Genomic DNA, 13,362 nt, shown 5'->3' with positions numbered 1-13,362 from the left:
GATTCGGTAGTTTTGAATTTTTAAGGCAGTTCAAAGATAGCCTCTTATTTTTGCTCAAAAGGGTACACTTTAAACTTGCTGGTCCTGTGGTATGTATCATTCTTTCTGCAAAGTTCTATAAGAATTCAGAAAAAAGGAGAGATCATGGGAAATATATTCACTTATTCAACACTTTCAATTCTCATCTGTACCTGATTTAAATCTGCTTCTTTGTCCATGGTAAATATTTTCAGAATTCTGTATGAAAGGCACATTTATAAAAGATAATCTAAGTCTGAAAGTGGCTTAAGCAGCTATACATACATCCAAAAGGAATACAAATTCTTCAAGGTCAATGTGTTAACAGAGTATCACTCCTGTGCATTACTTACAAACTTTAGCAATATATTAAAAAGTGAAGGGATTAGTCACAGAGTAAAAGATTAAGAAAACTCACTTTAAGATAACTCAAAACCACAATGAAAAAGCTTAAAACCAGTTTAAGTATTTTTCAGTAACATCTATTAAAACTTGGGATTTCAGGTACCAGTAAAAAATAGGTACTTGATCATTTCCTTATTTATTTTACAATCATATACATTACTGGAAAATGACCGCTTTCATTTGCATCATCACACGAGTGGTAAAAGCAAGACATTACAAACTTAAGAATTACTAATTCTAGAAATGTACATGTGAACTACATCTGATTCTGAGGGCTCACCCAAGGTACCTAAGTACCCTTACATTGGCCACATCCACCATGTGCTTGCCCTCACCATCTCATCTTCCATTTTTTCCTTTTTGCCTTTAAAGGCAAAGCTCAAGGCAAAGTTGGGGGAAAAGACGGAAGCAAAAATTTGCTTTGAGCCAATGCTAGATAAGACCTCAGTGAAAAGCCTTCTCACAAAAAATTCTTGTGGCTCTTGTAATCAGAGCATAGCTTTGACATTCTTGCTGTGTGTGGCTGCCTCATTCACCCCTAGAAACTCTTTGACTGGTCATAGAACAGAACTGACACCATTAAATCAGGATTCTTGGTCTAGGTCCTTCTGTCAATTATTTCTGTTCTTCTATAATGAAAAGGGGAAAGGTGAGGTGAGAGAAGCTACTTGGAGTCTTCACACAGTTTGATTTTAAACTGCAACACTTATATTTTCATGAATTAATGTTGACTTTAATAAAGATCTAAGTGAGTTAACAAACGAAAAATGAGATTTGGGGATTTTTTATTAAGATAATATCTTAACTATCCTAAGTACTGTGTGTTAACTATAGCTGACTGAATAGTCATACCAATTCATTCTTAATGAGTGAAGAATCCAATTTTAATGGAAAGATAAATTAGTGCACACACTAAAGAGAGTTTGTGAAAAATAGAGATCACAAATAATGTTGGTTGACTCAAACAAAACGCATGCAAAACTGATTATGACACCTCTCTAAATATCTGCCTTGCAAAATCTTACACAAAAATGCTTTCTGAAAAGTTCCAACGTTCCCAGTGTTGCAATGGACCATCTCTAAAACAGAATTATCTCATTTTACTAACTAGAAACAACAAAACAAAAACAAGGCTGATTTACTTTTAGCAGTCTTTCTGGCTATTTCTGAGATCCTCTTCTTTCCAGGTAACCACAGGTAGAATCTACTTTTAATATTTAATGGCAAATAATCCAATTCTACATTACACACTTATTTCCAAATCCCAAAGAGCAATTTACTATGATTCTGTTCTACTGAAATGGAGTTGTTTTGAATAAGGTGAAGAACAGAGTCCCCTACTGTGTCCAGAATTGTCCCCTACTATATCTTCCAATTTAATTATCACATCAACTCTGTGAGGTGGATACTATTATCACATTTGATAGGTAAGAAAAATAATTCTCAAGGGGGCTAAGACAGTGACCCACAGTCACACTGCTACCAAAGAATAAAGTAGGACTGAAATCCAGATCCAACTCCAATGCCCAAGCACTTTCCCCACTACCATCATGCCACCTTCAAAACCAACTTTAATGAATCTGACACATAATTCTCTACTCATTTGCTATTAAAAAAAACAAACAAACTACTGGCTCTTTTTCCATAAGAATTCCTAAATTTACAATAACCTTTCTAACTACAAAAGGTATGCAATTGCTTGACAAGCTGTAAAGAAGAAAATAAATATTATTCATCACCCGACTGTCTTGAGATTAGCACTTTATCTTGCGCTATGCATACATTCCGTACACATACAATTGGTATGCAAGTTACCTTAGTAACATTACAAACACATTCTCCAGTTGTCTGTAGTATACAGCTGAGCTAACACTTCTGCATTATTTCCCTACTATTTGTACTTTATCTTCAAGCTAATTTTCTTTGGGAGATACATTTATCATTTCTAGTGTTTGTTAATGACAAGGAAGATGTTTATGATTCTATGCTGACAAAAAAGCAGGCTAAATTAGCACTGAAACTACGTAAACAGAATGTATGAGAAGTCCTTACTTTCTTCTTTAAAGTTTCCAAAGAACATGTATTACTTTATATAAAACGGCCATGATCTCAAGTTTAAAAGATAAAAAACATATAGGCAGTATGTCCCAATTTTATTTACAAATTAAAAACATATGTAGCTTTCTTGATAAAACTGCACCTGGTTTTGATATGTTCTACTAAAGATATCTGCAGCATTTAGGAGTATTGGTGAAGAGCTCCTAAATATTTGCTGATACTCACGATGGTGATGGTCATAAAACAGTACTCAAGTCAAAATGAAGAATTACTATTGACTTTGCAGAAAGTCCCAGAGACATTTGAAGTTTCTTCTAGCTTTGGAACTTTTTAGATTTAAGTAACCTATGTTCAGATCTTCAACCCTGAGATAATTAAAATGAATGCTATCATTTTATAGTCCCATAAGAAAGATCAAATACAAATCTATTTCAAATCATAAAGCTCCCAAATATCATTCATTTTGAAAAATTATTTAATTTTAAGATATAAAAAGTATACAGTCAGGAGGGCTGGGCAAGATTTATCCTTTCAGGTATTAGTAGGTTTGAACTAGAAAAGCAATCTCTTTTGAATACCTTCTGAAAATGTAACCTTTGAGCATCATACTTAACAAATATTTTTTTGTACGCTATAAGAACAGATCATATTTCAAAGACTATGTTTCAATTAAATGATACCCACCAGTAAGAAAAAATGAAATTCTATCACTATAAATAAACTGTTTACCTAAACTTAGTTGTTGTACTATATGTCAACAGATACTTCTGACTTACCTACTAAGTTCCTTGGAACTTGTATTACATCTTCAGCAAATTCGAGAAAGCTTCTAGCTTTTTTCACTGCATCCTGATCCTAATAAAAGGGGAAAAGTTTTAAGACAAAAGATTAGCCAGCTGAAATACTTGTTTGGGGGAAAAAAAAAACTACGCAGTAAAGTATTTACCTCTCCATAAATATGAAATGTGCAGGTATCTTCATCCAGATCAATAGCAGTGACCCCAGGTACTTTTCTAGCTTGCTGAATATTAGCACCATGAGTACCAATAGCTAGACCCATCAGATCTTCTCTTACGATAAACTGTTCATGAAATCTCGAGGCAAGCTGCCTTGAACTCTGAAGAGAAATGGACGTCTGATGAATACACTTTATCAACTATTACAACAACTGTATTTAGGCCAGCCATGTAAATTATCTTGACCCTGTATATGAGGGGTCCATAAATTATTAATAGTTTTAGGTGAAAACTAACAGGTTTTAGAAAATACCTCTCACAGCCTAAGTACTTTTTAGGTTACTAAAGGTCTATGACATTTTATATGTTTTTGTTAATAGGAAAGAACTTGTTGACATTTTCCAAGGTAACTGCTGAAAACTTATCGCAAGGCTGCCTTAGTTAACCAATGACATCAGCGATATAATAACTAAGAAGCAGGTCAAATGTTCCCCAGTAAAAACCAGCTCACTCGGTCTGACAAACTCAATGTTACTTATTTAGGTAAAAAAAAGTTTAAATATCATCTTTATAGAAAATTTTATTCACTTCATTTTTATTAAAAGGTATGAGTATATATTTTCTGGAAATGGTGCCATTTTTTATAACATCATTAGGTACTGTGGTCTAAACATTCCTCTGTTGAAATGACATTAAAATGACACCTCCCTCAAAACCTAAGGAATCAAAAATTGTTGGTACAGTAGTTAAACTGAATAAACAAAAAATGTCAAAAATTAAAAACTTAGTAAGCATCTGAAAGCTAACATGAGACCAGAGTCCGTAAGACCTTGTGATCTGGATCCACAATTATGATGAGCAGTTGTAAATATCCAGTGATGACGAAACTAAGTTACAATGACATCCCAAACTTGTGGATAATCACTGTCTTTAAATACCATTATCAAAATTTAGTGTTTAGTTCTAGCATGCCATTAATGAAAACCAAACGTATTAGTGGCTCATGTTGAAAAACGGGAATTTCTTATAGGAACATGTAAATCTCTTTAATATTAGTAGTGAAGAAAGATAGGCATGCATACTAGTTTCTCACTGTTCAACAGACCTGATAATTTGAATGAATGAATATAACAAGCATAAATAATTTAAAAGTGCAATATCCATTTTTTTTTAGACTAGAGTAATAAAATCTATAAAATAATTCTAGGACTTTTCAAGAAGTCATGTTTTTTGAGTCCTGGTTCATTAATCTGGTTCATTCTTTTTCACTGATAATTCACGGATAAATGGTTAGCCAAAAGTATGATAGATCATTTAAGAATAATTCGATGTTTAAGAAGAGGCATATGAGTATATTTTCATAATATTCACAATCAAAGTAAGGAGGCAGCTCTGGGCTAAAAGTTATGAGAGAATCACTAAAGGAACCACAAAATCATGAACACAGGGACATCAAGAAAGAATGAGAGCAAAGACCAATTAAACAGACCTCCATGGCCTTAAGAAAAAACAAAGTGGCAAAAGGAGATTAAACTTTTCCCCTTCTGCTAAGAGTTCAGCATCACACATCAAGTTGACAGGTGGCAAATTTCACAGGGTTTTTATAAGAACACAGTCTTGACTACCTTTTCTCCTAAAATGCAGTTTGGAACTCCTTTTTTTTCTTTACTATCTCCAATGTGTGGTGTTTTCCTTCTAATGAATAATGATGATGAACTCTGGAATTTGACAGTAATATAGTAGAGCTGGCACATTCATCTAAGATCCACTTAGTTAGTTTCTATAGTAATGGATGGACGTACTTGATAGTTATCAATGAAAACAAATGTATGGTGATGAAAATTATTGGAGGATTAATAAAAGTAGATAAAATGCACCTTAAGAGACGAAATAGTAAGTTAGGGAAATAGCCTCTGGCGGGAATCTGAAGACAGGAGTTTTAAAGAATGACAACCAATTAGAATGAAGAAGTTCTATACCCTTTTAAACAAAGATAAACATACATAATGAAAGGAATATGATTAGATATTTAAATATTCTCTAGTATTTTTAATGACAACATGTTATATGGAAGAAGCATTGCCGCATTTTATTAGCGACTTTGATAAACTTCTAGTAAAAGTGAAAGTACCAGAAGTCCCTTAATATACATAAGCTGCTGTTTAATTTTGAAACCTCAGGCATGGAAACTTTAGTATGATTATGCTCTGTACAATTTTCCAACTATAGAACCTAAGGAATTGTTAAGAAGCAGTAAATAAATGACAAGCTCCCCAATATTCAAGTTTTGGAATGATAGAGTTATCGTTCCTAGGTAGCCTTACAAGCAGTGCTAGGGAAAGTGACATACCTCCAGCTGCTTACTAGCCTCTTCATTTCTCATTATCAGAGACAACTTAGTGCGCAGACTCCGAAAGTGCATGTCAATCAGCATATGTGCTCGCTTTGAGGTGACTTCATTGATGGACTAAATGATTTAAATTAACAACATTATTATCAGGCAATTGCCCCAGATGAATTAAACTAAAAATAAACAACTCAAAAATGCTCACCAAAATGACAAGCTGATAATTTTCTGGATCATAAGTTACAGAAAAGGCACCAACTGCCTTTTTAAAGTCCTTATGTGCTGACTCTTTGGCACACCTAGAAATTAAAAAAAAAAAAATTAATATGAGTAATTACCAACTACTGACATAAATAAATGCAGGCAGATTTACACATATAAGAATCATGGATTCATATTAAATTTGATTTATGCAAAATATGCTATATCCATTTAGAAGCTTAGCTCCTTTTCTGTACATTTCTGAACTACAGCTTAGATTACCAAAAGAGACATATTCAGGGGAACCACCCTACACTACAGGTTTCCTGATTTCAGTTACATACAAGTCAGTAGTTTTCTTAAGTCAACTATTGAAAACTTTTGGAGATAGCTACCTACAGGGTATCTGATTTCTTTCTTCTTTTCTTGTTGCAGGCCTTTTCTTTTTTCCTTTTTAATTTTTAGTTTTTGTGGGTACATAGTAGGTATATATATTTACGGGGCATATGAGATGTTTTGATACAGGCATGCAATATGAAAGAAGCACATCACGGAGAATGGGGTAAGAAACTGCTAAACAATTTGAGGGAGAGAAGGAAATGTACACGAACCAGAAGGCACAAAAATTTACACACATACACAATCTCTAGAAAAGGGAGGATTTCTATGTATTCTGAACTGAAATTTAATGTTCAACAACATGTCCAAATCAAACGTACTGTATTCACTTAATAAAATCTGTAAAAAAAAAAAAAAAAAAACTGCATCTCTTCTATAGTCTTTAAGCATTATTCCAGATCAAGAATTATAAGATGAGATGACTTTTTAAAGCTTCTTTAGCTCTACTTATTACACATTTATCTGAAAACATTTTAGGTAAAAGAGAAAAAAACGGGAGAAATCATTTAGTCTATAGTTTGTGACGTATGACAGAATTATCACATTTGTTTGATCAGTTTTTAAATCTTAGAATGAACAAAGTTAGTTTAGAAAACAAATGTACATTATGTACATCAGCCACGTGTGTAGCCAAGTAAGTTCAAACAAGCGCAAGGCTGCCTTGATTCTATAAGTAGGAAAAGTTAAATAAGTTTTTTCCCCATTGCTCTTGCAAACCAAACTATTTTTGCTGAAGTCCACCAAATTTAAAATCAATTTCTAGTATTTTAAAAAATTTTTAAAATACTAGAAATTCTTTTAAACTAATTGCATATCACTTCCAAGTTCTCAGCATTTCTTGTGTATCAACTTACATTTGTCGTAAGTCTTCTGGCACATCCAGCTTGATCTTATGGAAAGTATCTTTTGTGGCAGGTTTGTTAGGATTAACTGATCTTAGACGTTCAATTGTGACAATTTCATTGTAAGTTGCATCACATGCTGCATATTCTATCACATAAAACTGAGAAATAAATAAAAGTCACTTCTAATCACAATTTTTAAAGTAAGAGTAAGAAGTTCTCCCTATTCAGTTATTTTAAAATAAATTATCTATGTGAAAAAATTTATGACCAACGGAAACATACTGAACACATAGTGAAAACATTTTAATTAAATTACTCAAAATTAGATATTACTTCAAAATAGAAATCCACACGGGAATGTATAACCTGGGTTTAAAAAAAGGAAACAATACAAGAAAAAAATTTAAATAGGCATTTTCCTACCTCACCCTTTATCATCCTCACTTTAGCTAACCACCAACAGCAAGGCTCTTTTTCATTTGCTCTGGAATACACCTACACAAAAATTACAACACAGAATATTTCATGATTAACATAATTTTGAAATCTACAGATTATCAGATATCGAGGAAATTTTCTTAAAATGCCCCAGGTGTCTTTAAAAATCACATGTCATATATCTTCAACCAAATTGTAACCCTATGTACCCCGAGGTAGGCAGAGATAATCAGAAACTACCTGAGATTGCTTTGAAGCTCCTTGTAAAAATCAGTTTTCCTATATTTCTGTTCTAATTCAGCAATAATTAGTGCTCTGAAAATAGACGCTCATAAATACAAGCACACTTTCCTTGGGTACTCAACAAGTTACAAAAAATGTATCTAAAAATGTATAAGCTTATTTTTGCTTTATTCTAGTAAGCAAAAATTGACTGAAAGTTACTGACCATGCCCTACTGTCTTGTTGCTTGGTCACTAAAGTAAGACCACTGAACATTCAGCCCACTAAGGATACCACTCTGGCATTCATATCTCCTGGAACTAAATGGACAGATCCTTGGTCACTCTCTGGTCTCCTGCTTCCTCTCCACTAAAAAGGAGAACTTCATGGTGGCAATCCTCTGGATATCACTTTCCTGGTCTGTCACACACTGCAGATCAGTTCTTCTAACTGATCTATTTGGTGACCACTTCAAAGTTCACTTAAGATGTACAGCATGGAACCTTTCATGAAGACCCTAGCAAATCAAGGTTAACAGGAAAAGAGACAACAGAGTATATATGGAGAGAGAGACAGGGATACTCAGAAGCAGAAAAGAGAAACAAGAAAGACAAGGGGGATAAGGACATGAGGCCAAGAGAGGTACAGCGTCTAGGGCTGACCAAGTGAGTAAAAGCTCAAACTTGTCTCCCTTTTACAACCAAAGTTAATGATCATACAATACAGTGACTGAATACAACTTAACATACCTTTCCCTCTTGCTTCCATCTTTCTCAACTACTCTAGCCAGAGAAATTACCTCAACGAATCGGTGTCTAAGACAGTGAGGTCATCCTAGCAATGGTATCTCATTGGTCCCCATCTGTCAAGTGACCAAGCTGGGGAGAAAAAGTCCCTTTCATCCCTCCATCAAACACTATTCTGGGTACTCCTAATACAGACCAAAGACCTGCGTCTTGCCTTCAGAGAGCTTACAGTCTCCTGGGGAAGTGGACAGCTAAGCATACACAGTGCTTCTGTTCCCTATTAAGATCCCTTGCAAAACCAAGCCCAGCTGCTTACACCTAGTAGAGATTGGTTACATTTTTGGAAAATAAATAACACTATATCCTATGTCCACTTTAAAACTGTAGAGAGAAAAACACAGGCCTGGACATTGAGCGATCTTCCCTGACTACTCTCTGAAACAGCAATCCTGCCCCTATATCACCTTCATCCTCTCCCTTTTTTTTTTCTTTAAGACTCACATCTGTCATATTAGCTATCCTTACTGGAATGTGATTTCATCAAAGGCAGAAGATTCTGTCCTGTTTTTGCTACACCTTTACTACCTAGTGCAGCAAATAAGAATTCAAGGACCAGCCGGGCATGGTGGCTCACATCTGTAATCCCAGCATTTTGGGAGGCTGAGGCGAGTGGATCACCTGAGGTCAGGAGTTCGAGACCAGCCTGACCAACATGGTGAAACCCCATCTCTACTAAAAATATAAAAATTATCTGGGCGTAGTGGTGGGTGACTGTAATCCCAGCTACTCAGGAGGCTAAGGCAGAAGAATAGCTAGAACCCAGGAGGCGGAGGTTTCAGTGAGCCAAGATCACACCATTGCACTCCTGGGCGACAAGAGTGAGACTCCATTTCAATAAATAAATAAATAAATAAATAAAGAACTGAAGGACAGGACCTAGAACCACTCTGCCTCACCTGCACAAATGTCTACTTAGCGACATCCTTCATACTACAAATATTCATGGAACGGCAACTATTATTAACTAATAGTAAGGCATTATGCTTATTATTGTGGAAAAAGAAGAGAAGCAGCTCAAAATGGAGTATGTGAAAGGATACGAAGGAGAGAAGATACCACACAAACTATATGAGGCACTGTAAGCGCCTTAAATACAAAACCAATTTCTAATGGAGAAAGAAATCACAAACACAACATTTCTGTTCACATGTTAGATCTCCATAGCACATTTTGGTCAAAGAGCTCAACGGAAGATAAGCAGGTAGTTCACGGTATAACCTGTGAAAAAGAGATTTTACCAATATGTATAAACTAAAGCTTGTAGGTTTTTAAAAATATACCAAGAAGATTCACTGCTACTTAAAGAAATTCTAGTATACTATTTTGTAATAAAGCATGATTTCTTTCCTGTGTAAAATTAATTTTCATAATCCATTTTGCTTACAATGGGGACACAGTTGTAAACAAACAACATACTATTCAAAGATTCAAAAATTGAGAGAAGGAGAAAAGAATTACTAGTTGGCAAAGGAACTTGAGGCAGTGACTTTCAAATATATGCTCTGAGTACTGCTCAAATAGCCAAATGTAAGCATCATGTATCATTTTGAATTATTAATAAGATGAGTTAGTCAAAAGCACATGTCCATTCCAACTGTAATTCTCAAAGTAATTTAAACAGTGTTAAAGACAAAGTATTAAAAAAAACACAGATAAATTAACCCCACTCCTTCAGTGCTAAATGACTTTATGGCAGGGAAAACTCACCTCAACTTCATCACTTTCATTTATATCTTTATTATAACCTACAGGAGGTGGGAATCTGACATCATGGAATGGAATCTGCCTATCAGGCTGCCAGCTGTAAATAAGCAAACATAAAATTATTTAACATGCTTTTCATGTTTAACTGAAACAATGACCACTCTGCCATCAACTTTTGGTTAAGCCTGACCCCTCTTTTTCTAGTTTCAAGAAGCAAAAGCTTTAAAATCATCAGTTTTTGCTGAGTGGGACATAACGGCAATACAGTAACATTTCAGCAAAGTCTGCATGCAGCACAGCAGCCTACTCCCATTTGGAATATTTCTCTAAACACAATACAGCAACATTATGATTTTCAAAACAAGTCTTCTTTCCAATAATTTCAACTTCTAAGAGCTTTAAACGTAAGTCCACAACAGAAATTTCCTTCAATATTTGAATATTAGTACCAGTAATTGTTAGTAATATAAATATACTTCCACTTGCAGAAGAATTTTAACCACATTCCAAGGACCACAAAAACTGCCCTCTAATTCCCAAGCAAAATGGGGCTGTCAGCACATTAGCAATTCACAACTCACTTTTCCCCCTTTAAATTTTAGATCCCACGAGGTGGTCAATTCTTGCTGTGGGTAGCTGGATGCTGATCAGTATGACGTTATCAGCATGCACTGGGATGGTGGGGTCTCCTAAACCACAGAAACCCGATGGAGACAGCCTATAGGAGTTTAAGTTGCCTATGTTTTTAAATTTAAAATGATATTAAACAACTCTGAAACATACCAAATTATTTTTTATATCTATAAAAATATAAAATATTAGGGGCGCAGTGGCTCAAGCCTATAATCCCAGAGCTTTGGGAGGCTGAGGTGGGAGCACTGCTTCAGGCCAGGACTTCAAGAGTAGCCTGGGCAACAAGGTAAGACCTGGTCTTTACAACAAATTATTAAAAAAAAAAAAAAAAATTAGGTGCGGTGGTATGTGCCTATAGTCCCACCTACTTGGGAGGCTGAGGTGGGAGGATAGCTCAAACTCAGGAGTTCAAGGTTACAGTGAGCCATGATCATGCCACTGCACTCCAGCCTAGGTAACAGAGTGAGATCCTGTCTTAAAAAAAAAAAAATATATATATATATATATATATATATATATACACACACACACACACACACAAATAAAATATTGAAAGACAAACTGCAAAAATACTGAGGATTCAACTTCCAGAGCAGTCACATCTGGGTTCTTTTTGGTGTTCTTCATCAGCAGACACTGAGATACGTTGTATGTATAATGTCGATGTTTTACTAAAGAGCTTTCTTAGTAAAATTCTATTGAGAAAAGTACTCGTTTTTGTTAAGGAAGAGCTGTTATATAAGAGGGCAAATATTAAGTCAGAATTTGTGGAAATCTGATTAGGGCCTAAATTAACTGAACCCTCCTCTGAGTTATTATACACACCTAATAGATGTTATACATTCATTGCTAAATTTGATTTTAAAACATATAATAATATATAACTTAATGGTTCCAACAAAGAAATAATGATTTTAAGTGTATACAGATAAAAATTCAAATTCCTTCTTTAAAAATGTGAAATATGAAAACACCTTTATGCTTTATGGAAGGTTTAGGAAGCACCTAAAAACAAAGCACCTAAAACAATCTGGTATCAGTAACAGGAACTTCTTCCTGATTGAAAGGAAAGAAAGGGTAAATACAATCTGGCGTTTTACAAAACACTGTTTTCGTTTTGTTTCTAACAGAAAACCAAAAAGGAAACACACAAGGAAGGGCAAAGAGATTACTTTGGTAGAGACCTATTAAATCCTATTCATGTGCTCAAACCCAGTGTTGTATTGCAAACATACTCCATGAACACAAGGAAAAATCAATGATCTATTTCAAACTCCCAGGATGACAAAGAGCTTGAAGAGAAACTTTCATGCAGATATGGTACAGGAGATAAATAATTAGAAGGTCCAAAGATGAAATAATTTTAAGTTTATGGTAGAAATCTGATTGAAAATCAAAAGGAAGTGATCTGATAAATCAATGTATAAACCAGACAAATTCTTAAATGCATAGAGGAAATGAGTGTTTGCTTAACACTTTAGATTATAGACTACAGGAAAAACTAAAAGAGTAGCAAATAAAGACAACTCTTCCTTTATGGGAAACAGCATTTACCTAGTGATGTAAGTAAGCAGATAAAGTGTATAATTGTAAGAAAAAAAATACCCTCCAAGTTATCAAAGATTCCTCTGTTGGTGTGATGCTGTTGTCTATTGCATAGCCATGGATATATGAAACAGCGAAGAGACAAATACTAAAACTTTTGGCTTTATGTATTCAGGGAAAGGTATTCTATTATTCAAATTTGTATTTTGGTCTGCGATTATTAGTCCAGAGCCAGAAATAGGGTTAGATGCTTTCAATTCTTTTATCTCTGTCCCCCTACATGTGTTTCAGGCATCTAAGGATACTACTTTGTCCTGTTGCTAGCCAAAAGAATCTGCTAAGTTCAATTATGAAATTTATTTTCTAGACACTGAAACCCAGGCCTGGTTTTAAATTATTTAGAAGCAAGATGTGTGTATTTATTGCTCAGTATGCCTGGGTCACATACTACATTTCAGCAGACATAATCCACATATCATTATAATTCATCAATTTAAATGTACAATTCAATGGTTTATAGAAGGTTTACAGTTATGTGCAATAATTACCAGTCAATTTTACAACATTTTCATTGCCACACACACAAAAATCCTGCACTCTTTAGCTATGTTCTCCCCACCAGCCCCAGCACTAAGCAATCACTAATCTACTTTGTCTCTATAGATTTGCAGCCTGCTTTTGATGTATTATTAATTTTCTTGGTATATAAGAGCCAAAAAAATGATAACTGTTAACCATCCATCAGAGTTTAGTAAAATCCTAAGATCATAGCCACATCTACACTT

The 13,362-nt window shown here is 34.5% G+C and overlaps 1 protein-coding gene across 12 annotated transcripts in view; it reads right to left on the bottom strand.

The window, feature by feature from the left end:
• FMR1 (fragile X messenger ribonucleoprotein 1) overlaps nucleotides 1-13,362 on the bottom strand; it is a 38,824-nt gene that overhangs the window by 14,564 nt on the left and 10,898 nt on the right. For all 12 annotated transcript variants that reach the window (XM_054471750.1, XM_054471753.1, XM_054471758.1 and 9 more), the window contains exons 3-9: nucleotides 10,403-10,496; nucleotides 7,653-7,724; nucleotides 7,239-7,387; nucleotides 5,990-6,083; nucleotides 5,788-5,904; nucleotides 3,428-3,598; nucleotides 3,258-3,336 (exon numbers count right to left, since the gene is read on the bottom strand). In XM_054471750.1, coding sequence (XP_054327725.1) covers nucleotides 3,258-3,336; nucleotides 3,428-3,598; nucleotides 5,788-5,904; nucleotides 5,990-6,083; nucleotides 7,239-7,387; nucleotides 7,653-7,724; nucleotides 10,403-10,496 — 776 coding nt within the window. The remainder of the gene's footprint in view (nucleotides 1-3,257; nucleotides 3,337-3,427; nucleotides 3,599-5,787; nucleotides 5,905-5,989; nucleotides 6,084-7,238; nucleotides 7,388-7,652; nucleotides 7,725-10,402; nucleotides 10,497-13,362) is intronic.

The sequence above is a fragment of the Pongo pygmaeus genome, chromosome X (genome assembly GCF_028885625.2).
Source record: "Pongo pygmaeus isolate AG05252 chromosome X, NHGRI_mPonPyg2-v2.0_pri, whole genome shotgun sequence".
Taxonomy (NCBI): Eukaryota; Metazoa; Chordata; class Mammalia; order Primates; family Hominidae; genus Pongo; species Pongo pygmaeus.
The sequence above is the reverse complement of the archived record's forward strand: the minus strand, read 5'-3'. Positions and strand labels throughout refer to the sequence as shown.